Below are 25486 nucleotides of genomic sequence, written 5' to 3'. Positions count from 1 at the left end.
ATGCAAAACATTTCTGTATTAATAACTGTTAAAGCTTAAAACGGCACTAGGACTTCTGGGACATGCTATATTCTCCTAAATTCACAAATTCAGGCGACTTGGTGAGAGGCATCTAATAGATTAGCCACAGTCCTTAAATTTCCAGTCTGTTCCTTAGCTAGTAAGTGTCTAATAGTAAAAGTTATCCTGCATATACTCCCATAAATAGCTTGTGCATTGTGGGTAATTTCCTTCAAAATCTTGTCTGAGAACTTTAAATTTAGCTCTTCTTAGCTTGTATGTTTACATTAATAAACTTAGCTCCCTTTCACAAAGTTATTCTCACTTAGTGTATTTGACAGGCTGGGCCTGCACAGAACGTGTTAGTCATCAGAGAAACATTGAATTGGAGCCGATTCATTATTGAGTCAGTGAAAAAAATGTATCCTATTTCCCCACATCTTATCTCTAGTAAAAATGCAAAAAGGACTTTATTTGGCTGCTAAAAAAAAAGACTCCTAACTTATATCACTGAAAATGTGATAGACTTCGTCATCATCTTTCCTTTTTCACAGCAGGCAGAAGACTGAGCCTTGAAACTATGTATTTGAGAGACTGTCACGACATCTTGAATACCTTGTGCTGGTGCTGTCATCGAAAAGTGTGGCTCCATTCTGAGGAGAACTGCTTCCATGACAGGAAGGAGCCATCTCAGGACTGAGATGAGTATAAAGTCAGAAGGGACACACCATGCATAGATATACGACGATCAAGCAGCTTGGTGATGGAACCTATGGCTCTGTCCTCCTAGGAAGAAGTATTGAGTCTGGAGAGCTGATTGCCATTAAAAAGTAAGTTTTTCACCTTCCCTACTCATACCAAAGACTCTCACTCTCCCCACCAGTGCCATTTCCCACCCTGATTCATACTGGGTGGGAGTTCTACGGTTCTGCCTGAGGAGATTATGGTACAATGGAAAAAGCACTTGAATTTGGAATCAGTTCTGGGCTTGAGTCTCAGTTCTACCATTCGGTGGCTATGTGACTTGGGACAAGTCACTTACTTCCCCAGTCTGGGTCTCCTTTTCTTCATCTGTAAAATGATGAGGGTTCAATAAATTTTCTTCCATGTTTTTCCCAGCTCTAAATCTTATGATCCCCAACTGCGCATGTCAAAAAAAATTTAATACTATACCTCTTTCTTTTCCATCTTTGATATTAGTCAGTCAATCATTCCGTGATCAAAAAACCTTTATTAAGTATTTGCTGTGTTCCAGGAACTGTCTTAAGGGTTAGGGATGCAAAGAAAGGAAAACACAAAATCTCTGCCCTCAAGATACTCCCACGCTAATGGGAGAGACGACACACAGACAATTACATACATACAAGATATCTACAGTGTAAATAGGAGGTGTCTCCCAGACCACAGAGAAGGAAGGTACCTCAGAGACTATCTTGTTCAATCTGTGCTTGACTCAGAATCCCCTGTATAACATAATCAAGGGCTTTGAGAACCTCTTTGAGAGCCACTACTCTATCTGAAACCCAAGAGTTTGCTTGGTACTTACCTTCCTCCCAGTGTTATTATGAGGCTCAAATGAGATAATTCTTAAAAAGCACTTTGCAAGTCTTAAAACTCTATGTAAATTACAAACAGTGCAAACTGTTAAATACAAGAGGCATCCTGGGCCTTTTCCATCCATACTGATGAATATCAGGCCACTGGACCCAGATGGCTCAGGAGAAGAAAGTGAGGCTGGTGACCTTGTACAGCCCTTCCTCACTCAAATCAGAGTAAACTGCAAGCCACGTCATCATCTTGATGTCATGGTCCACTTCAAGAACAAAGGACAAACACAACAAAAGGCTGGTGACCTAGAGTAACTTTTACCTCTGGCATTTATTAGTATTCTAGCTGGGTGACTTTGGGTAAGTCACTTAACCTCTAGATAATGTCTTGTTACATAGATTAAACTGAAATGATACAGATGAAAGTGCATTGACAAATAGGAAGGACAGTCCGAAAGCAAGGCACTACTATTAAGTTGTCGGAATTCGTTTGTCCTTCACCACACTACAGAAGGCACATTAGGGCTGGGGTAGGAAAAAATATTTGTAGGATCATAGATTTAGAGCTGGAAGGGAATCTCAGAAACCATATTTTCCTATCTTCTCATTTTACAGATAGGGAAACTGAGGCACATCAAGGTTAAGTGACTTGCCCAAGGTTACATAGGTAAATAGGCATCAGAGGTGGAGTGAGGTCCACTCCAGCCTGAGGTTAGCTCTTGATAACAGTCTCCTGAGTTGGATCTGTAGGATTCTAGTTTGTTACAGAGGATTGAAGATTTGGTTTATGCCTGGCTTTTACTGGCCCATTCTCCTTCCTCTCCATAAGTGATTTGACATACTAGGAATTCTGTTGGCTGATCCAAAATGAGAGCCAGCTGCTCTTTTGGAGTAGACCTCAAATATCTTCACTCCATAGACCACAAAAGACTTTGAGGCTCATCAGGGAAGAAATGACACTGGAACTTTGTTCCCTTGGGGGTAGCATGAATCCTGGTTATTTAAGTGTGTTCTTTGTAACTATTTCTGGAATGCCATTGTGAAAAAAAGTCTTATAAACAGACCTGAGGTTCACCATCTGCAGCCCTATGTACTTGCCTTTAGAAGAAATAAAAATAGTCATTTAGATACTGAGGAAAAGGAGAATGATGATGGCAAATACAGGAAAAGAGAGAGGGAAGGAGAGAGGTTAATGTTTATCTCTGTGGTCCCCACCCTAGGGACGTTGCCCTTGGATTCTATTTCCTTTCAGTTACATGAATTTCTTCATTTCGTGTTTTAAGAGAATGATCTTTGAACTCTCTGGAGCCCCTTGAGGTCAGGCAATCTTCTCTTTCATTTTTTGTAGACCCCCTCATTGCTCAGGGTAGTGCCTTGAACATAGTGGGAATCTTATATCATGGAAAAAGCAAAATTAGATTTTTAAATCTTCACATGTTAATGTCAGCATGATAGGATTATGTTTTCTGCCTTAGTGGTGGTAGGATTGTCATTTTGTTACACTGTCTAATCATGGCTTGTGGGGAAGAAAAAAATCTTAAATAAACCTTTGAAATAAAGCCCAGGAATTGGAAAACTTATACCAGAAGGAAAAATTCTCAAAGTGTTGAGTGGCACTAAGAAAATTAAAGGTCAGTTATCTCCCCTAGTTTTGTATCAATAAATGTTTGTTGAATGAATGAATGAGTAAAGTAAAATGGGGAATTGGAAGAAGGAAAGAAAGGTCAAAATAAAACATCCTTTAGTAAAGCATTCTGTACCTTCCCCTCGTTTTTTCTGCTTTTGTATCTCTTGCCTTCACCCATAGATCAGAGATGGTGGAAGTCAATTTTGTGGGGGTACAGTAGGAAAAACAATGTCATTTGACATCAGAGGCTCTGGGTTCAAAGCCTTGCTCTGTCGCTAGCTGCATGACCATGAACTGTGTTCCAAGTCTCACTTTCCTTATCTGACTTCAGACACTACATAGCAGTATAACTCTAGGCAAGTCACTTAACCACTGTCTGCCTAATTTTCCTTATGTGTAAAGTGGGAAAAAGAATATTGATTACCTCCTAAGGTTGTTGTGAGGACAAAATAATGTACTTGTAAAGTGTTTTGTAAACATTAAAGCGCTGTATAAATGATAGCGAGGAGTTTTTCCTTTAAGTACAATTATGACTAAATTTCATTCCAAAAAAATAAATTTAACCTTTTTTTTCCACATAAGCCATGATTAGATACTCTAGTACTACTACCACCAGGGAAGAAATTATAATTTTATCAAACTGACACTAAGGTATGAGGATCTAAAAATAAAATTTTCTATTTTTCATCCTGGAAGGTCATGTCAGCAAATATAGCTAAACTTTTTCTCTTATGATTTAAGATAAACAATTTTGGTTATGAATCTATATTAAAATATGGCCTCCAATTAAAGCTGGAACCCTGATCACTGTCCCATATGACTTACATAGAAAACATTGCTGACTTCACCCTATAGGATGGAAAATAGAAAATTTGATTTTTAAATGCAGTGACTTGGATGCTAGACTTGCCTTCAGGAAAATTTGAGTTGAAATCCTACTTACTGACACTTAACTATATGAGTTGGGCAAATTCCCCGGGCTTCAGTTTCCTCATCAGCAAGATGAAGGAGTTGAAGTTAATAGCTTCTAAAATCTAGCTCTGTATTTGTAATGTTATAACCCCATGAATTTCTTTGAGCAGTTTTTTCATCTGTAAAATGGAAAGATGAATACCTATGTATATCTCCTGTAAAATTGTGAGGAACAAGATCTTTAGGAACTTAAAAGGGGTATGAAAATATCAATGTTTATTATTATCATCATTTATCATCCTCATAGGATCAAGAATTTAGAGTTGGAAGTCACTTCAGAGACCATCTTATCCAGTCCCCCTCATGAGTTGCTGAGGATAAGTGACTTGACCAGGGTCACACAGGTGTTTGTTGTTGCTGAATGATTTCAGTTCTGTCTGACTCTCTGTGACTCTATTTGGGGTTTTCTTGGCAAAGATATAAGAATGGTTTATCATTTCCTTCTCCAACTCATTTTACAGATGAGGAAATTGAGGCAAACAGGGTTAAGTGACTTGGCCAGGGTCACCCAGCTAGTAAGTGTCTGAGGCTGGATTTGAACTCTGGAAAAGTCTTCCTGACTTCAAGCCTAGTTCTCTATCCACCTTGTTGCCCTGGGTAGATTATTTACTGGGTCTACGTTTACATACGTATACACATACACACATATGTACATATATACACATACATACATGTATAAATATGTATGTATAAATTTATTATGCATAAATGTTGTGTATGTATATATGTATTTACTGGGTAGATTACTTTTTTTGCATTCAGTGACAGTGAACAAACACCCTGAAGGGGTTCACATTTTTTGTATCTTTCCACTGTGTCTGTCTCTGTTCCTTGTACACAGAAGGTATTTGACAAATATTTGTTTATTTCATTTGAGGTAACAGTGAAAGGAGAGCTAAGATTCTGTTTTTAGAGATTAAGCTTGGTAGGAAAACTACTGCCTTCCTCCTTGTCTACAGAGGATTTAGAATGCAGGACTCAAAGGCTTGTGCCCCCAGATCAAATTTTGTTTTTGAAATATAACTGTGCATTAAGCTTGTAAGATAGATAGGCTTGGAGTCTGGAGGGCCTGAGTTTAAATCAAATCTCAAAACATACTAGTTATAAGGCAGCTAGGTGGAACAGTGAACCTAGAGTCAGGAAGACCTCATTTAAAATTCAACCTTAGATGCTTTGTGACTCTGGTCAAGTCATTTGACCCCTACCTGCCTCAGATTCCTTTTCTGTAAAAAGTGAATAACTAAGCAGCCTATCTCCCAGGGTTGTCATAAGGATAAAATAAGGTGATGCTTATGAAGTGCCATATAAATTCTATCTATTGTGGTTAGTTGTGTGACCCTAGGCAAATCACTTAACCTTCTGTGCCTTGGTTTCCTCATCTGTAAAATGGAATAAGAGTTGGACTCTATGGCCTTCCAATTCTGTATCTATGATCATAAGAAAGCTGAGAGATTTGAGAAGGGGAAGAGGGACTTATATAAAGCCCCTTTATATAATCTTATATAAAGTAGGAAGTGTGTTTTCTACAAACACCTTTTTGTCATGTAACAAATACAACAATACAATATAATTCAAAAAGCGTTTGCTAAATACCTCCTGTGGGCAAAATCTGAGACACATGCTGGAGGATGTACAAAGTTTAGTTAAAATATGACCTCTACCTTCTAAAAGCTGATAGTGTAGTAAGAGACAATCCGAATATCCACACAGAAAGCTAGCTACAAGACACAATATCATCTAATAAGTACATAACACCAAGAGTCCTGGGAATAGCAACATCTCCTTCCTCCTTCCCCCTATGCTTCTAGTCTGACTCCCAGAGTCATTGTCCAGGGGAGCAACACTTGTGGATAATGGGCCCTCCATGTCTATTACCACTCAGCCACTATCAGACAGCTGCCTCCAATGGTCTAGGCAAGCCAGATTGACTAGAGCAGTAAAGCATTCTACCATGCTTTGTTGTTGTTCAGTTGTGTCTGACTCTTTGTGACCCCATTTGAGGTTTTCTTGGCAAAGATACTGGAGTGGTTTGCCATGAGAAAACTGAGGCAAACGGTTAAGTGACTTGTCCAGGATCACACAGCTACTGTGTATCTGAGACTAGATTTGAAGTCAGGTCTTTCCATCTCCAGACCCAGTACTCTATCCATTGTGCCTCCTGGCTGTCCACAACATTTAAGTCTCACCTACTGTGCTTATTCTCATATTATAGAATATGACTCAGAGGGCATCCTGTTTTCCTTGTAACTCATATATTAGCCTAGTAACATTAACCTAACTCATTGAGTCAGTATGAAGAAAAGATTCATTTATGATTTATAACTAAAACCAAAGATGATTTTGACTATGATTTTGTTAAAGATCTACTAAAATCTTTATCTTGGTCATTGAATTAGAATCATAGATGGTAAGAGCTAGAAGGGACATTAGAGGTCATCCCCCTCATGTCACAGATGGGCAGAATCATCACTGGAAATTCTGTCACCAGGCGAAAATTCAGTTGGCAGGTCTAGGGGGAGAACAATTTGCCTTAGTTGAATGAAGTCATACAGAGAATCTCCAGCAACTCCTAGGAATAAGCAGATAGTATAGGTGTAAGCCACAAAATTGAGATGGGAGAGAGGTGGGAACTCTGTGGCTCTGTATAGTGCCAATTGATAGGATGAAACACAAAGAAGTGTGCCCTTTTGACACTGGTGTCCTAGGACAAAGTCATAGTTGCCACACCCTAGTTATTGCTCTTTAGATGAGGAAGCTGAAGCTCTGAGGATTTAAGTACTTTGTTCAAAGTTGGAGAGCTACTTAGTGACAGTTGAAACTAGCTAGATCTCCTGCCTTGCCCACTTCATTGTACAGTACCATACTATATCTCCTTCTGTACTTTGTTGCATAGAGCAGAATGAATTGACAGGTCTTAGGATGCAATACAATTTAGAACAATATAGAATGGTGAAGTCATTTTGTAGATTTCCATTGGGTAGAGTCTAGAAAAGATAGTCAGCTTTGTCCAGCTTATAATGAAAACCCCCAATTTTTAAGAAGCACAGATAGTAGTTTTCACTAAATACACTGTTCTTTTCTTTTTTCTCAGAATGAAAAGAAAGTTTTATTCCTGGGAGGAATGCATGAATCTTCGGGAGGTTAAGGTATTTTTAAATACATGAACAAATCTTTTGTGTTAATGGCTAATTGCTAAGTTTGTCTACATGAGTTAGCGATGACTATTAGTTTTAAACACAATTTCAGTTTTCCATTTATTAAATATTATTAATAACTCATTCCCCAAGGGAAACTTTGACAGTCTAGAGTAGTTAATAAATGTAATGACTATGAAGTATTATAGCATTATCTACAATAATAAATTAATTCTCACTGAACACAGAGCCCCACCCCACTGTAAAGGTTTTACTATATAATAAATTAAATATGTCAGTTCATTGTATTGCTGAAATGCCTTCAGCTAGTCTTTAAGGTTCAGTATTAATATTTGTGAAAAATTGTTGGCAGGAGGTAAAGATTATTTTTCTTTTTTCCAACTGACTCTTATCTTGTTTCTTGTTTTTCCTCTCTCCCTCTAATCTTTTACCTTTTTTCTTCTCTAAACTGATTTCCTATAAAATATAACCATAATCAAGATAAATATGTATCAAACTCTTTCTATGATGCCATTTCCTATTTTGGGGGCTTTTATGTTGGGAGGAAAGCTTTTCTTAATTCAGCATTACAGCCAGATATCTTTCCTGTTCCTTCTCTTTCCTTTATTTTTCTCTTTTCTAAATGAATGCCCCAATTTAACCATTTCTTTGCATCAGAATAGTTAACAACTCATTTTTTTTCCTGCCCAAATAGCTTTTCTTTAATGTAATCTACCTGATTTATATTGAAAATTACTCTTCAGTTGTCCAGTTTCTTAGCTTTCTTAGTTCACAGTATACCTCTGTCTTGATTGCCTTAACATAATGTTATATACATATCTTTGACCTTTTCTTAAAAGCCTGGCAGTGGGAGGAGGGGTAGATTAAATCCAGAAGTTAAAGTCCTGTATTATCGAAAGTTGTCAGTGGAAAGTTCATCAGGGTGAAATCAAATATTCTCCAAGGACATTTTTTTCACTGAAGGGAAATTTTGCTGGAACTCCTTCCTTGTTAGAATGGGCCTATGTAAACTTTCTTAGCATCTCAGAGTTAATACTCAAATATTTACTATTTCTCAATACATACATAATTCCTATTTCAATCCTCTCCCCACCCCTGAACATGAACACTTGCACTGGGTGGTTGGTGACAATGAGGAAGAAAAGAAGGAAAATCTTTTCTGCTGTTTGCCTTCCCCAACTTCCGTCTACAACCAAGAGCCTACACCTAAAGCTTTTACCCTATCCCAGTGCCCAGTCCAGTGCTAGTCAGAAGCAGCAAGGGGAAAGAGGAAATGAGATGGGGAGGGGAGAGGGGGAAACAAATCCTGTTGGATCATTTCTTTTTTAACCTATTTACCTCCCATCCCTCTCCTCGCTGCACCATGTTCTACACTTGGATGTCTTCTAGGCATCTCAAGCTCAACAAGTCTAAAACCAACCTGCTCCTTCTTGTGACTTTACTCTGTGATGCCACCATTCACCCAATGTATAAATATCCCATTGTACCATGTTCCATTTTGTACCTTGGAACTCTTGTCCCTCAAAAACCCTCCAAATTTCTTACAAACCTTCCAAACTCCTCACAAACCCTCTAAACTCTAGGAGCTTGGAAGTGGGAGGGTCTTACTTCAATAGGGATCAGAGTGAGGCTATCTCTGTCATTCATTCATTCAGTGTCTACAACGTACAGAGAACATTGTGCTATTTGAAATACAAAATATAAATTAAACATAACCATTGCCTTCGAATAACTTAAAGTCTCATAGAGGGATAAGACGCAAATACAGATTATTAAAAATTTACAAAACAAATTGTTATATAAGGGATCATCGTTAACATCCAGGAGGATCAGAGAAGGCTTTGAGAGGCAGGTGGCTTTTGAGAGGGTCTTTAAAGAGCAGTAGAAATTAAACAGGAAAAGGGGAGTGGGATAGACATTCCAGAAGTAGGAATACTATAAACAATGACAGGAAAGTGTAGTAGAGTGTATTAGGTCGGGAAAGGAAGAAGTGACTCATGTTGGGTAGATAGTAACAATAATGGAAGTGAATTGAATGAGACAAGCCTTGAAAGCTGTGGGTGCTGCTAAATTGTGGAGAGCCTAGAGTATAAAGCAAAAGAATTTTTGCCTTTCTTTAGTTAGTCAGAGTGGACCAAAGGAGAATCACTGACCATTTTTGAACATAAGAATGATCCAGATCTATGAGTAAAAGAAGAAAATTATTCTGATAGGAAAGTAAAGAATGCATCTCTACTCCTTTTTCCCTCGAGATGCAAAGATCTGTTATAATACTTTTATGATAGCCCAGGTGGGTAGTGATGAGAACCTACAGGGACTGTAGCAATAGCAATAGTGAGGGGTGGACAAAGTGAGAGATGTCATTGAGATTTTTTAAATTTTATTTTCATTTTTAATTAATAAGCATTTCCTTTTTTATCCCATGCATCCCAAGTTATAATAAAAAAGAAAAACAAAACCCATATAACAAACATGCATAATCAAGCAAAACAAATTCTCATATTGCCTGTGTCCAAAAATTATCACCTCTTTGTCAGGACATGGGTAGGAAGCTTCATCATCAGTCTTGTGGAATCATGATTGGTCATTGCCTTGATCAAAGTTCTTAGTGCTTTCAGAGTTGTCTTTATAATGCTGCAATTGTGTAAATTATCCTCCCAGTCTGCTTCTTCACTTTGTATCATATCATACAAGTCTTCCCAGGTTTCTCAGAAACTGACCCTTTCATCATTTCTTACAGTATAATTCATTGGAAACAGTATTCCATTACTTTCATATACTACAATTTTTTTAGCCATTCTCCAGTTGGTGGGCACTCTCTTAGTTCATTGCCACTACAAGAAGAATTTCTATAAATGTGTTCATGCACATTTACCTCTTCCTTTGATGTCCTTAGGATATAAATCCAGTACTGATAATGCTGAGTAAAGGAGAATGCATAGTTTGGTGACTCTTGGGGCACAGTTTCGAATTGTTTTTCAGAATTACTGGACCAATTCTACTAATAGCTCTACCAACAATGTACTGGGGAGCTTGTTTTCCTGCACCTTCTCAACCATTTATAAATTTTCTTTTTTGTCACCTTTCCAAGTCTGATGGGTGTGAAGTGGAACCTCAGAAATCCTTTAATTTGCAGTTCTCTGATTACTGAGGTGCTGAGGTATTTTTTAAAATGTGTTTTATTGACATCCCTTTCTTTGTATAGTAGTCATTTTCCACACCTAACCCCAGATTGAACCCTCCCTTGTGCCAAAGAAAAAACATTATTGCTGAGGTGTATTTGACAGTACTTTGTCACTGGTTGGGTATGAGAAGTGAGGGAGAGGGAAGAGTCAAGGATAACACCAAGGCTAAGAAAATGGTATATTGTCTCGATGGTGGCATCGTGGACAGAGTAAAGTCAGAAGAAGAAGCAGGTTTGGGGTAAAAGATAATGACTTTGGTTTTAGATTTGTTGAGCTTGATGTACCCAGGAGACATCCAAGTGGAGATGACCTATAAACTGTTGAAAATATGGGTTGGAACTCAGAAAAGAGGTTAGAGCTACAGTTATGGATTTTAAATTCATTTATTTAGTGGTAGTTGTTGAAGTTCTGAAAGGAAATGAGTTTGATAAGAGAGTGTATGTTGAAGAGAGCCAGTGATGGGCCCCTGGGGAGCAAGACTATGAAGGAAGGGAAGGGAACGGAGATGAAGCAAAGAAGAGAGTGGTGACCCTGAAGCCAATCTATCAACAAGTATGTATGAAAGTGCCTACTATGTGCCAAACACTTATTAGGTGCTGGGGACAGACAAAAATGAAACAGTTCCTGTATTCAAGGAGTTAATATTCTATCAGGAAAGAGATTACATACACAGACGTGTGTGTGTATATGGATGGAAAGATAGATAGATATAGATATGTAGAGAATACATACATGCCAGTTTAAAGAGGGAAGGCACTACAGTTGGGCATCGAGAAAGGCTTCCTGCGAAAATTAGTGCCTTCTATAAGGCAGAGATGAGGACAGAGAACATGGAGGACAACCAGTACAAATTCAGGGAGACAGAAGATGAAGCATCATGTATGAGAAGCTGCAAGACCAGTTTGGCCAGACCTAGAGCATTGGGGGAGGATAGGGATAGGAACTAGACCTGTAATTTCATTGATAAGGGAAACTCCCTCCACTAATGCAGTTCAGCACCTTTTCTGCCTTTTATGTCAGTGAACAAGCATTTATTAAGCACCTCCTGTGTGAACATTGTCTTGTAATTTGCTTAGAGCATTAAGAGGCTAAGGAAATCACCCAAGATCACATAGTCAAGATATATCACAGATGGGACTTGAGCTCAAAAAAAATGTATAAAGTAGGTTGGGGTCTGGTTATAAAAGCCTTTGGAAAACTAAACGAGTGTGTACTTTTTAATCCTAGAGTAAGTATACACTTGAGTTTGCTAAAGGAAATCACTTTGACTACCGTGTGAAGGAAGGAGTGTATCCAGTAGGAAGACTAAAAAGTTTCAGAGACTTCAGGGTAGTTGGTGGCCTTGGAGAGGATTGTTTCATTAGAAGAATAGGAATCCAGATTGCAAAGAGATGAGGAACGCCTGTGTAATGAAGAAGCAGAGGCATTGGATATAGTGAATTTTTCCTATTTCTGTGTTTATCAGTGAAGGGAAAAAAAAATGAAAGTCACTGTATGGGGTAGAAGATTTTTGTTGTTATTGGGTTTTTGTTTGTTTTTAAATGAGGAATCTGAGATGTTTGAATGCAGATGGGAAGGACACATTGGCATGGAAATGAGAGTGGCTGAAGACCTGGAGGAGAGAAGAAAGGATGTAACTTCTAGAAATATTGGAAGGGAATAGAATCCAAGAATTTAGAGGAATTAACCTTAGTGAGGAGGAGCAGGATCTTAGGGATAGTTGGTGCTCCTGCCGAACTGGACTTTCATCTCTTCCTCAAACTGGACATTTCTTCTCCCTGTTTCATTCATTCCCTAGAGCTGACCTCCAAGCCTAGAATGCCTTCTCTCTTCAACTCAGCCCCTAAGAGTCTCACTTCCGGTGCTGTCTCTATGAACCCTTCCCGGATTCCCACCCCCTTCTCAGATTATCTTAAGCTTATTTATTTGTGAACATGTTGAGCCTCCAATAGACTATATGTTTTTTGAAAGGCAGTTTCATTTTTTATCTTCGTATAACAAGTGTTTATTGAACTGAATTGTTAAGGCAACCAGAATAGGTCACCAGAAAGAAATGAGGAGGAAGGTTTCATACTTGGGTAAACTTGGTAGAGGAAAGAAGAAATATTTGAGTTTTTGGAGAAGTGACTTGTGCAAATATCTTTAGTAATAATGGCATTAATTCAATTCAGTTATCATTAAATATCTAAGGTAACCATTCATTCATTCAGCAACCATCATTCAACATTTATCAAGCACCTAATTGTGTGAAAGGTATTCTGTGACATGCTGGAGATACAAACATTTCTAAAACAGTAGCACACATGGTGTAGTATAGGGGTTGCTAACTTGCGGCCCATGAAGTCGGACGGGGAAAAAGTATATTTTTATTTCAGTGTAATTGTTTCCTTTGTAATTCTATCTATTTCATTTTGTGCATTTAAAAATATTATTCTGAGGAGTCTATGGGCTTCACCACACTGTCAAAGGGGCCAGGGGCCAGGACAGAAAAAAGGCTAATGAACTCTGGTATTGTGGAATAAGTGTTGAATTTGGACTTAGGACCCGGGTTTGAAGGCCTGCTCTGTGACTTACTATGGAACCTTGATTTGGAGTCTCAGTTTCCTTGTCTGTAAGATATTGGGCTAGGTGACCTATTCTTCCTAACTTTAAATCTATGCTCCTATGATCCCTGCCCTCAAAATGAGCCATAATTTTCATTACTTTACAGATCATAATCCCCTAGCTGAGTTTTTATACCTTAAGTCAGGTTTTCATGAGTTATTAGGGGACTAAAGGCAGGACCCAGGTCAATCCAGTGGGGCAGGGCAGATAAAGCACTAGACAGGCCCAAGGTCACAGCCAAGGTCAGCCTATGTTGGGAGAGGGCAGATAGTGTGAATCCTGAAGACAAAGCCAAAATATGAGTTAGAACAAACTAGAAGAAATGGGCACATTTTAAAGTCCAAATGGATAGGTCATGACTGGCATCTGGCCATATAAGTCAAGCATAATGGCAGTGGCTGAATCAGAATTTGAATGAACTGGCATACACTGGGACTTGGGAAATAGGCAGGGAAGAGGTTTTGAACTGGAAACAGCATATTATTAATGTAAACTATAACACACTGTTCAGTCATTTTTAGTCATATCTGACTCTTCATGACCCCATTTGGGATTTTCTTGGCAAAGATATTGGAGTAGCTTGCCATTTTCTTCTCCAACTCATTTTACAGAGGAGGAAACTGAGGCAAACAGGGTGAAGCAACTTGCCCAGGGTACCACCAGTAAGTGTCTGAGGTCAGATTTCAACTCTTGTCTTCCTGACTTCACTGAGCCACCTCGCTGCCCCTAGCACATTAGTATAGCTTACTGAATGCTTTTGTGTGTGCCCTCTTCATGTGCATTCTTGCCTCTGACTCATGGCTCAAATCTTTCTATTTGACTAAACTGCTTTCCTCTCTCTCTATTTGTCTTAAATCTTACCCATCCTTTGTTTTTCCATTTTTAAAACAATGTATTTTTTATGTCATTTCCTGACATGCTACATTCCCTCACATTGAGCTAAAACCTATAAACAAACAAATTTTTAAAAATTATATAACTCTTAACTACATGCCAGACACTGTGTCAATAAACACATTACAATTATTACCTCATTTTATTCTCACAACAATTCTGGGAGGTAAGTGCTATTATTGTTATTATCCGCATTTTACAGATGAGGAAACTGAGGCAAAGAGAGATTAAAATGACTTGCTTGGGATCACACAGCTTGTAAACATCTGAAGTCATATTTGAACTCAGGTCTTCCTGACTCCAGGCAATCTAGCCACCTAGTTACCTCAAAAAACCCAAACAGTTAAACAAAACCCACTCTCCACCAAAAGACATGTGCATATGTATGTATATATACATATATTTATATGTGTGTATGTATACATATATATGTATGTATGCATATGTGTATATTCAGCTGTCACAGAGGAGGGAATATATTCCAGTCAGTGCAAAGGCTCAAAGATGGAGAACAAATGCAAATAAGTCTCTCAAATGATAAAGATAATAAATACCATGCAATTCAATACAAGGTAGTTTGGGACGAGGGACTACAGGTTGTGGGGATCAGCAAAGGCTTCGTGAGGAAGGTTACGCATAGTGCCTTCCTTTCCTCTTCATCCTTTATGAATGACTTCCCCCTCCCACCCACACTTTTCAGTCTTACTAAATTTCTCTCTGTTCCTCACACCAGATATTTCATCTTCCATTTGAATATAATAAACAACTTGGTGGTGGATAAATGTTTTATTCTGTACATTTGTATCCCAGCTCCTTGGCACATAGTAGGTGCTTAATAAGCAATTTTTGACTGTTTGGTCCAGCACCAAGTGCCATGTCTTACTAGATAAAAGCTTGTTCTCATTAACGATAGCTGACATCCGAATCATCCAGAAGACTGGACTGGATCCTTTAAGAACAATGATCCTTTTTTCAGAAGAAGCCCCATATGCCCAAGACAGCCCAGTCTGCCAAGGAGAGGGACCTTCTTCCTGGAAATACTATTTAATATGAGTGCACACATGGACACACACACACACACACACACACACACACACACATGCACATTTGTATTTTACAAATAGATGAAAATAGGATATAACTTGCCCCCAAGCGTTAATTCTTCTCGAAAGTATAGTTCTGTAGGAACCATTCTCTTCAGCTTAAACAAGCAATCTTAGCTTATGATGTCCCCCTTAGGCCAACAGTTAGAGGTACTCTGCTCCCTGACTAAAATCCTCTGCTTGGAAAATACTCTGTCCATGACTTCATTTGTCTCTGAATTAATTTTCCTCTGGGCCGTCTCCCTATTCTGAGACATCAGGTTTATTGCCTGTGATCTGTTTTAAGCCAACAGGCAGGAAAAAAGTGATTAGAAAGCAGTGAAGAGGTTGAGCCGCCATTTGCAAGTTGATTTTTGTTTATGCCTGTTACCCATGGAGCCCAAGGAACCTAACCCAAGAAGGAGGTAGAATCGTCCAGCTAATTCATGGCATTCCAGGCAAGAGAAGCAGGCTGGGCCAAGCAGATGAGGCTGAACTGCCAGGAAAGTGCCTTGGCAAGAGTTTGTCTTTGAGGGAACAGGCCTCAAAGGAGATTGGTTTTGCTTTTTAAAATTTTGTTTTTGTTTCACTAACTACCTTTTGCCTTGTTTTCTGGCTAATAGGAGTATAAACCTCACCTCCACCCAAGCACCAAACCCTGGTCATCTCCCTTTTTACTGAGTTTCTTTCTGTGCTCAGATATGATTTATTTCAACATTTTATTCTTCAGGAAAAACTTCTTAATTTTTCCTCTTTCTTACCCAGAATGACAGAGCCAGCATGGCATGGTAGAACAGGCACCCAAGATTAAGATTCAAAGAGACCTGGGTTCCAGTGTGACTCTCACTAACTGTGAAACCTTGGGGAAGTCATTTTACCATCTGGGTTTGTTTCCTAATTTGGAAAATCAGGGGTTTGGACAATCAGATATTCCTTATGGCCCCTTTCCCCTATGATATTCTGTGATAACTCATGAAAAACAATCCAACGGACTTCTTAATATTGTTATTAATATAGTTGACCCTCTTCCATGAGAAACAAAATGTTCTTCAAGTTAAAAGATTTACCCGGGTGGTCAGGGTTGCTTTGTTTTTTGTTGGCTTTCTTCAAAGAGGACCTAATTCAAAAGGACACAGAAAATTAATTTATCTGATGGGTTTTACTAACTGTAGTGTGTCTGACCTATTGCTGTTTTACAGGGCTACCACTGATAAAAAAAAATAGATTTAATCTTCATCACTAAATATACAGATGATTTGAAAGCAGAATGGCTAAGCAAGCAGAAGACTGTGTTCTAGGCTGTTCTACTATTCCTGATCCCCATCTGAACCAGTCCACCAACAGGAGTGCCTTCCCCTTATCCTCTTGACCCCCCTCCTCAGCTAGCACCCATCGTAGCTGCTTGACTGATCACATTGTTTGAAATAGATGGCAACAACCAGTTCTATTCCTAACAATAAGATGGAAGATCATGAAGACCTATCATCTGTGCCTTGCTATTACCTCCAAGGTCCTCCAGGCATAACCATTTACCCTGTCTCCCAAGATCCCTGGCATTGTCATAAAAATCATATAGGGGATAAATTACATCAAGTGCTAGACTTGAAGTAGGGAAGATAACTCAAATCCTACCTTAGAGGCTGACTATATGACCTTGGGCAACCTCTTTTGGCCTCTGTTTCCTCATTTGTAAAATAAGGATAATCGTAACACCTCACAGGGTTTCTGTGAGATTGAAAGGAGATAACCCATGTAAAAACTCTTTGCCAACCTTAAAGCACCCTATCAATGCCAGCCATCAGTAGTACTGTCATTATTATCGAATCTGTGGATGCAACCTGAGGAACCCTGGAGCTGCCCTAGTTATAAACCTCAGGAATTTCGGGGCCTTTCTACCCATCCTGAAGCCAAACTTTCTTTTACCTGTGATCTCTCTCAATTAGAATGTGAGCTTCTTGGGAGAAGGAAGTGTCTTACTTTTTTTTTCTACTTATATCCCCAGTACTTATCTCAGCACTTGGCACATAGTTAGTACTTAAAAATACAATTTCATTCATTCATTCATTCTTGCCTGTTTCTCAGGCAAATGGTTCGTCTCAGTCACTCTAGGGTCATGAAAGCTCCCTCTCTCTCTTTCTTTTTCTTTCTCTATTGTTTTTCCTTTCTTTATTTCTTCCTTGTCTTCCCCCCATCCTTTCTCCCTCCCATACAATTCTTAGTGTTTCCTGCATACCTAAAGCTTACAGAGCTTGAGAAGAGGTAGCACAGTGCATGGAATAAAATACACAGAGGAAGATGGAGGAAGACTTAAGAATCTGGCCATCTGCCTTGGCTGTATCCAGCCATTCTTACTTCAAAGTATATGCAAACACTTAGCTAATGATCTCAGCAGGAAGCAGCTGCCATATCTGCAGCTGGGGAAAAAAAAGGCAGCTTTCTTTATTGGTTCTTGTCTAGTTATTTCCAGATTCCTACATCTGGAAACAGTCACGTAAGCTTATAATGCAGTTCTTGGTGCATTGTCTGGCACATAATAAGGGGCACTCTGTAACGGTTAAGGACCAAGTAAGTACTTTACAGTGTGGACTGTCAATACCTTTATTCCATGGAAGGTTATTAATGATCTCAAAGAAACATTTCCTTCATTAAAATTTCCATTTATAATAATAATGACATGCTATAAATAGTGTTTTTATGGCTATAGAATTATAGCAAAGATTCTTAACCTGAGTTCCAGAATCTTGTTTTTAAAAATATTTTGATAGCTATGTTTTAATATAATTGCATTGCTTCATAATCCTGTGTATTTTATTTTATGCATCTTTTTGCTTTTTTATTACTGAAACTTAAATACACGATAAGAAAATAAAAATAAACATATTATAAACTTAAATATTGAAAATTAAATACAAAATAAGGGGAAAACGCATGTCATGTGCACGGCAGAACATAAGATAGGATTCAAAATATATAGCCATAAGTTTCCATTTCAAGAAAGCCTGTATTATAAACCCTATGCATTGTGTTGAGAGTTGTACATCTTTATTTGCTTCCTTGTTAGTTTTCTTTTGTTATTTGCTGTTTACTTTTTATTTTGTTCTGTTTTATGCATTTAAAAACATTATTCTGAGAAGGGGTCCATTGGCTTCACCAGACTGACAAAAGGGTCTGTGACACGGAAAAAAGGTGAAAAAAAACCAAACAACTCGAAGTTAGGGTACCAAGATATATTGGACTAAAGTCAGGAAGGGCTGGGTTTGACACTTGTCTTTGATAGCTGATTGTGTGGCCACAGGCAAGTCATTTCTCTTAACCTTAGATTTTAAAAAATTATTATTTTTGAGACTGAGTCTCCCTGTTTTGCCTCAGCTAGAAGTACAGTGGCCAGTCAGTGGCTCAGTAGTAACTAATACTGATCATCCACAGAGCTTTAACTTGCTGTTTCTGATCTGGACAGATTTGCCTCTTCTTAGCAGCCTGATTTCCCCATGCATGCTTGTGGGACCTCATCACATTTGTGCCAGATTTAGTGGCAATACCCAAACAGCCTTAGCAGTGATACAGCTCAGAATTCTTGAGCTCAAGTTATCCACCAGCCTCAACATCCCTCCCCTGCCACCCCCACTGATTTCCTTATTTATAAAATGGGGGTAGTATCTGTATTATCTACCTCAAAGGTTCAAATGAGATAATATGTGTGATGTGCACTCTTTCAAGCATACTATAAATAGTAGATGTTATTAGTAAAGTAGAAGGTAAAGGACTTTATTTTTCTAACCAAAATCTTTCCTCTTTCTTTTTTTCCAGTCTTTAAAGAAACTCAACCATGCAAATGTAGTGAAACTGAAAGAAGTCATCAGGGAAAATGATAATCTTTATTTTATCTTTGAATACATGAAGGAAAACCTTTATCAGCTAATGAAAGAAAGGTACAGTTTGGGGAATTTGTTTTAGAAAAGAATTTCTCACAAGGATGCTTTCCTTTTTGCTGCTGTTGCTTGACTCTAGTTAATCCATCAATCAATCAACATTTATTAAATACCTCCTATTTGCCAGATGCTACACTAAACACTTTATAACACTTTATAAAGACTATAGATTTCCTTTTTAATAACCAAGATACTTAGGCTGGTACTTTTGAAATTTCCTATTATTTGAAAGAGTGAAGATGAGATCAAGAATTTAAAGGAAAAGACTCAAGATGACACAATAGACGTTCACTTTAAAAATCTTTAAATTGCCTGTTCCTTAATGGTTATTCAGAACATTCATCATCTAATCCAACTGAACACATAAATGTGTCATTATTTCCAAGGGAACAGGCATCGCTCTATTTCCTTAGAAACTATATACATTCAAAAGTACCCTCATTCTTTTCAGTTCCTTAATTGCTAAAATGCCTAGAGAACGGTAATAAGAAATCCACCTGCTATAGGTGATGCTGATCTTAGGTGATGGTAGTTCTTAAGGTCACTAAAGCCCTATTTGTTGTGTCCAGAATTCTTCACCTATCCATAGTGGTCAAAGTTATCTTCTTCCATCCTCTTATAATTTGTTTATGATACTACCTTTTATGTCTAGGTTGTGTATCCATTTGGAGCTTATTGTTTTATACGGTGAGAGATGCTTTTAGCTTAATTTCTCCCAGATTGCTTTCCTAAATTTTCTTGGCAGGTTTTCTTGAATAGTGAGTCCTTATCCCAATAATTTGTGTCCTTGAGTTTAGTGAACACTATGCTCCTATGTTTCCATTGCTTATAAATCTTACATACCTAATTTATTCTACTGATCAAATTTTTTATTTAAAATTTTTTATTTATTTTAAACTTAAAACAAAAATTAAAAAAATCTTCTGAACTTTAAACACCCAATAAAATTAGTGTTTCTATATACAACATAGACTGTGAAGCATTTCTATTTTATATGACTTGCTATTCCTTAGAGGAGTACAATAAATCCAACAAGTTTCAAAGCTGCCCTGCTTGTGTGTGTTTGTGTGTGTGTCCATGTGTGTGTGTGTCTGTGTCTGTGTCTGTGAATGTGTGTGTGTGTGTCTGTGTCTGTGTGTGGTGTGTCTGTGTCTGTGTGTGTCTGTGTGTCTGTGTGTGGTGTGTGTGTGGTCTGCGTGTGTGTATCTGTGTGTGGTGTGTGTGTGAATGTGTGTGGTGTGTGTGTGTTTTCTGGCTTTCTGTTATCTTCTGAGCTTTTTTAAAACATGCTTTAATGACTCCCTTTTCTTTTTTTTACTTTCCTTTTATTCTCTGGCAACCCTATAACCTATCTATTTCTTTTAACTGCTATCAAATTGTTTTGATGATTATCATTTTATTGTATAGTTTGAAATCTGGTTCTTCTAGATCCTCTTCTTTCCTATCATTTTTCAATTATTTCCCTTGAGATTCTTGTTCTTTTGTACCTCTAGATGAATTTTTAAAATAATTTTTTTCATTTCATAACGTATCCTTAGACAAAGTAGTTTAAATATTATCATCCTTTTTGTTATCTTGGCAATTAATTCCTATCCAATTTACTTAAGTTTTCTTTTATTTCTATAAAAAGTTTTTGTAGTTGTAATGATATAATTCTTCAGTGTAATGGTAAATAGTAACCCAGATATTTTATACATTCTGTAATGATTGTCAATGGAATTTCTTTTTGTCTCTCTGTTGGATTTTATTAGTAGTATGCAAAAGGATTATTTTGTAAATTTATTTTATATCCTACTACTTTACTGAAGTTAATTATGTCAGTCAATTTTTAGAGGAGTCTAGGGTTTTGTAGATAAACCATCACATTATCTGCATAAAGGGATGTATTCATTTGTTCTTTGCCTGTACTTATTCCTTCATTTTCTTTTTCTTATCTTATTGCTCTAGCTAGTATTTCTGGGCCTATAGCAAATAGTGATGGTGATGATGGATAACCTTGTTTTACCCCTGATGTTATTAGAAAGGCCTCTACTGTTTCTCTATTATAGAACAGTTACTTTAACCCCTTGCCTAGTGTTGCCATAAGAACTCAGAAACAAGCAATAGATTTTTATGTGTTAACCTAACTTGATTTTTCTTTCTCTACTTAATACAGAAACAAGTTGTTTCCTGAGTCTGCTATTAGGAATATCATGTACCAGATACTACAGGGACTTGCATTCATCCACAAACATGGTAAGTCATTTGAAGCAATTATTCTTTTAATTCACAGTGTAGTGACATACCTGGTATCCTGTGTGGAAAGCACTGGTACTGGATGGCTAAGGCACTGCTGATGGACTTTTGAGTCTGTCACCTCCTTAATTCCTGGATTTTGTGATCATTTGTCATATACCCATGTGCTTACATCTTACGTTTATAGCCTTTAACATTACTGTTGCTTTTCTGCATCCAAGACTTATTACCAATTCAAAGCTACATGGTATGTTAATGAGGAAGCCATAGACATCATGGTCCTTTAGGCTCATGTGTACTGTTTAAGGCACTGAGTCCTCTGATTTTATATATTAGAAATGTAATTCTTTTTGCCCATCATTTTGAAGTCAAAATCATCATCGCTGTTCTTATACCCACAAATCACAAAATCTCAGGCTTTAAAAGGGACCTCAGCTATCTCATCCAATACACAATGAAAGAAGAATCTTCTTTACGCCAAATTTAACAAATAGTCATTCAGAATTTTCTTGAAGTCCTCAATTGAAAGGGGACCCAATTCTTCCAGAGGCTTCCCATTTCCCTTCTGGGCAGCTTTGCCTATTGCAAAGTTTTTCAAGCTTAGAGTTGCCTCTTTGCAACTTCCACCCACCCCTTGGCTCAGGGTTCTTGCCTAGAAGGCAGATTCTTATCACCCAACCAGAAGATCTGGTTGAAGCGCTTTGTAAATCTCAGATTTACAGTTCAACTCAGCATTGAATGGAAATACTTGCTGTAAGTCACTTGGTAGGAGCAGCAGGGGACATAACCAGAATCAATCTAAAAAATAAAATTACCAATTTCATCCTTAATTGCCCATAGTCAGCTCTTGCCTTAGGTAGTTAAAATTTTCCCTTAATTACTGACTAAAGATGATAAAAATAGACATTATTTGCCTCCCTGCATTTAAAAAAATCATCCTGTGATGTTATTAAAATGTTGATTTCAAGAACATATTTTAATTTCTCTACAGAGAGAGCTTCCTCTTTTCATTAAGCCTACTGGAGGCTCTACTTTCCCTCTTCTTCTATCTCTTCCCTCTCTCCTCCCCTTCTCTGATCCCCTTTTTCCTCCCTCTTCCTTCTCTTTCTCCCCTTACTTCTTTACTCATCCTCTCCCCTTATCCTTTCCCTCCCCCTCTCCCTCTCTTTTTTCCTCCCCCTTTCCCTGACCTCCCCTCATCCTCTTTCTCTTCCTTCCCTCTCCCTTCCCCGTCCTCTTCTTCTCTTTATTTCCCCATCTACGATTCCTTCTCCTGCCCACTTCTTTCTTGCAAAGTATTGCAAGTATTTCTTTTCTTAAGTACATTTTATTGATGCTCTTTGCCTTTACATTCCAGCTATTTCAAATTCCCCCTCTAGAACAAAACTTTTCTTGTGACAAACAAAAATGAATAAATTTTAAAAAACAGCTGATACATTGACTGCATCAGATACTATATAAAATACCTAAGTATTGTATATTTGTGGATTGTAATAACTCATTCCAATTCTTGGTGACCCCATTTGAGTTTTCTTGGCAAAGATCCTGGAGTACTTTGGCATTTCCTTCTCCAGCTCATTTTACAGATGAAGAAACTGAGTCACACAGCTAATAAGTGTTTGAGGCTGGATTTGAACTCTGGAAGATGAGTCTTCCTGACTGCACTCTATCCACTCCGCCACCTAGTGGCCCAAGTTGGGAAATACACTTCATTATTTGTTCTACAGGACCTTCATTGTACATGTTATTTACTTCGTTCTGATTATTTTCATTCCACATTGAATCTCCCCACATTTCTCTGCATTCTTCTTATTCATCATTTCTTACTGTATAGTAATGATCCATCACATCAACCAAGAAGCATTTATCAAGTGCATATAATATTCCAGGTTCTGGTGATACAAAGCCAAAATTGAAACTGTCTGTGTTCTCAAGGAACTTTTATTCTGTCTGAAAAGTCAACAGGTACACATACAAATAAGACAAATGCAAGGTAATTTCGTGGGAGGTGACACCAGTAGCCCAGTGCATCAGCAAAAGTCATGGGTAAGAAGTGATGCTTGACCTAAGCTTTGAAGAAAGGTAGGGATTCTGAGGTGGAGGTGAGGAACAAAGGCAATCCAGGTATTTCAGCACATCGGTATTCTCTAACGTTTTAACCCTTCACTGTTCGGTGGATGGGCATCCACCTTGTTCTCTGCATCCTTTGCTGGCTTTAGGCACATGGAGGGTGTCAGGTGTGAAACAAACAGAAAATTTTCCATCCAAGTCCTGGTACATGGATGTCTCTGATTCAGATAATGTTTTAGCCTCGTCTGCCAAAAAAAGGTCCTTAACCTATCCTGGTGGATAGAATACTATGATTGTAGACTGGGCAACCCAAATTTGAGTCCTGCCTCTGAAACTAGTTAGCTTTGTGACCTTGAACAAGCCATTTGGCCTTAATACAGTTTTTGACAGCTCCCAACAACTTCTTTACTAAGACACAAGATTGTTCACAATCTGCTTGGTGTAGAGGGAGTTCCCCACATTGATAGCTCCCTGTCCCGATAAAACAGATGGTTCATGTCTTTGCGTTTTAGCAAAGATCACAAGGAAAGGCCATCTGCCAAAAAAATTTGTAAAAGATTGTGATTACGTGAGAATTCACAGTATGTTTTCCTTAAGTTTTATTTTTGTCTTTTGTTTTTGCATTGTAGTTACTTCCTCATTTCAAGAGTTCTCCCCGACTGCCCATCTCCACTGATCCTTCCCTGGAAATTAAGAAAAATAGTTAAGCAAAACCATCCTGCACAATACCTGACATTTCATACCCGGTTCCCCATCACTCCCCCAAAAAACAGGGTGCTGCATTTCTTTATTTCTTCTCTGGAAACAAAATTGGTCAATATAGTAAAACATTTTTGTATCATTTTCATTTATATTATTGTGTCATTGTAGAAAACTTTCCCCTTAGCCCTGCTACTTTCACTCTGAGTCAGTAGATACAAGTAGTGATAATAATGATGATAACCAGCATTTATATGAGTCCTGCCATGTGCCAGGCACTGTACTAAATGCTTTACCAAAATTAACTCATTTGATTAATGGCAGATAGGTGCTTTTATTATCCCCATTTTACAGTTAAGGAAACAGAGGCAAACAGAAGTTAGGTGGCTTGCCCAACATTGCACAGCTGGTATGTATCTGAGACTGAATTTAAACTTAGGTCTTCTTGACTCCAGGCCCAATGCTCACCACCTACCAACCTATCTTCTCTTGGTTCACTGAATTCCTCTTAGAGTGGAGTAGCATCACAGGATTGAATTGAGTGTTATTTTAAAAATAAAGGGAGGCAAAGAAAGTCAATTTAAATGGTATGAGATTTTTGCAGTCCTTCCACTGAATGAGTATGTATCCCTTGAATTGAACTTGAGATGGGCAACAAGACTTTACCATTCCTCCAGCAAATACGATTCTACAATTTTTTCCTCATCGTAAGTATAGATAGTCTATTCATTCTGCTTAAAGTAGTAGTGTAATCGAAGGGGACAGCCTTTCCTGGCCTTCCCAATATTCCTGATCTTCTACACGATCCCTGCTATGTTCCTGTTGAATTCTCTGGGCCCTCTTTTGCTTCGTGCTGCAGCAGAGAGAAGTAGGTGTGCCCAAACCCATTCTGGGAAACAAAGTTGGTGTAAATGTCTCTTGATTGGGGAAATAGCTCAACCAATTGCGGTATATAAACTTAGTAGAATATTTCTGTGGTGCAAGAAATGATAAATATGATGGATACAGGAGAAGCCTGGGGAGTCTCAGATGACCTGATGCTGAATGAAGTAGGCAGAATCAGGAGATACACAAAAACACAGTGCTACAGTGGTATCAATTAAAATAGAGTAATACCAGCAATAAAACAGAATGCTACAAATTATAATAACCACATGTGGCCCCAAAGAAGAGATATGGGAAGATTTCTCCTCTCCTCTTATTTTCAGAGTTTGGGAACCATGAATATGAAACAATGTATATGAAATTAGACTTTTTGGATGTATTAATTTTTTTCTGAACTTTTTTTTCTTCCCTTTTTTCCTTCATCATAAAGATGCTTTCTGGGAAGGATACTATGGGAAATATAGGTAATGTGAAAATAAAAGATATCAACAACTGTTTTTTGAAAAAGAAGATTTTACACACACACACACACACACACACACACATATAAAAGTAGATGGACCTAATATGGTTCCCTACAGAATTATTGGATATAAATTTTA

General features: G+C 38.0%; 2 protein-coding genes across 2 annotated transcripts in view; both read left to right on the top strand.

Moving 5' to 3' along the window:
- The first annotated feature begins 580 nt into the window (after positions 1–580).
- On the top strand, positions 581–830 carry LOC140526331 (uncharacterized). The gene has a single exon (XM_072642463.1). It carries the CDS (start codon positions 581–583, stop codon positions 698–700), a length of 120 nt encoding a protein of 39 aa, XP_072498564.1. The 3' UTR covers positions 701–830.
- CILK1 (ciliogenesis associated kinase 1) overlaps positions 713–25486 on the top strand; it is a 67013-nt gene continuing 42239 nt past the window's right edge. The window contains exons 1-4 of the mRNA XM_072642453.1: positions 713–830; positions 7238–7292; positions 18874–18995; positions 21151–21230. Coding sequence (XP_072498554.1) covers positions 730–830; positions 7238–7292; positions 18874–18995; positions 21151–21230 — 358 coding nt within the window. The 5' untranslated portion in view covers positions 713–729. The remainder of the gene's footprint in view (positions 831–7237; positions 7293–18873; positions 18996–21150; positions 21231–25486) is intronic.

This window comes from Notamacropus eugenii, chromosome 2 (assembly GCF_028372415.1).
Source record: "Notamacropus eugenii isolate mMacEug1 chromosome 2, mMacEug1.pri_v2, whole genome shotgun sequence".
NCBI classification, from domain to species: Eukaryota; Metazoa; Chordata; class Mammalia; order Diprotodontia; family Macropodidae; genus Notamacropus; species Notamacropus eugenii.
This window is presented reverse-complemented; position numbering and strand designations above follow the sequence as displayed.

Bases quoted from the DNA above. Each gene is read 5' to 3' on its own strand.
- LOC140526331 (XM_072642463.1), top strand. From the start codon at position 581: ATGTATTTGAGAGACTGTCACGACATCTTGAATACCTTGTGCTGGTGC.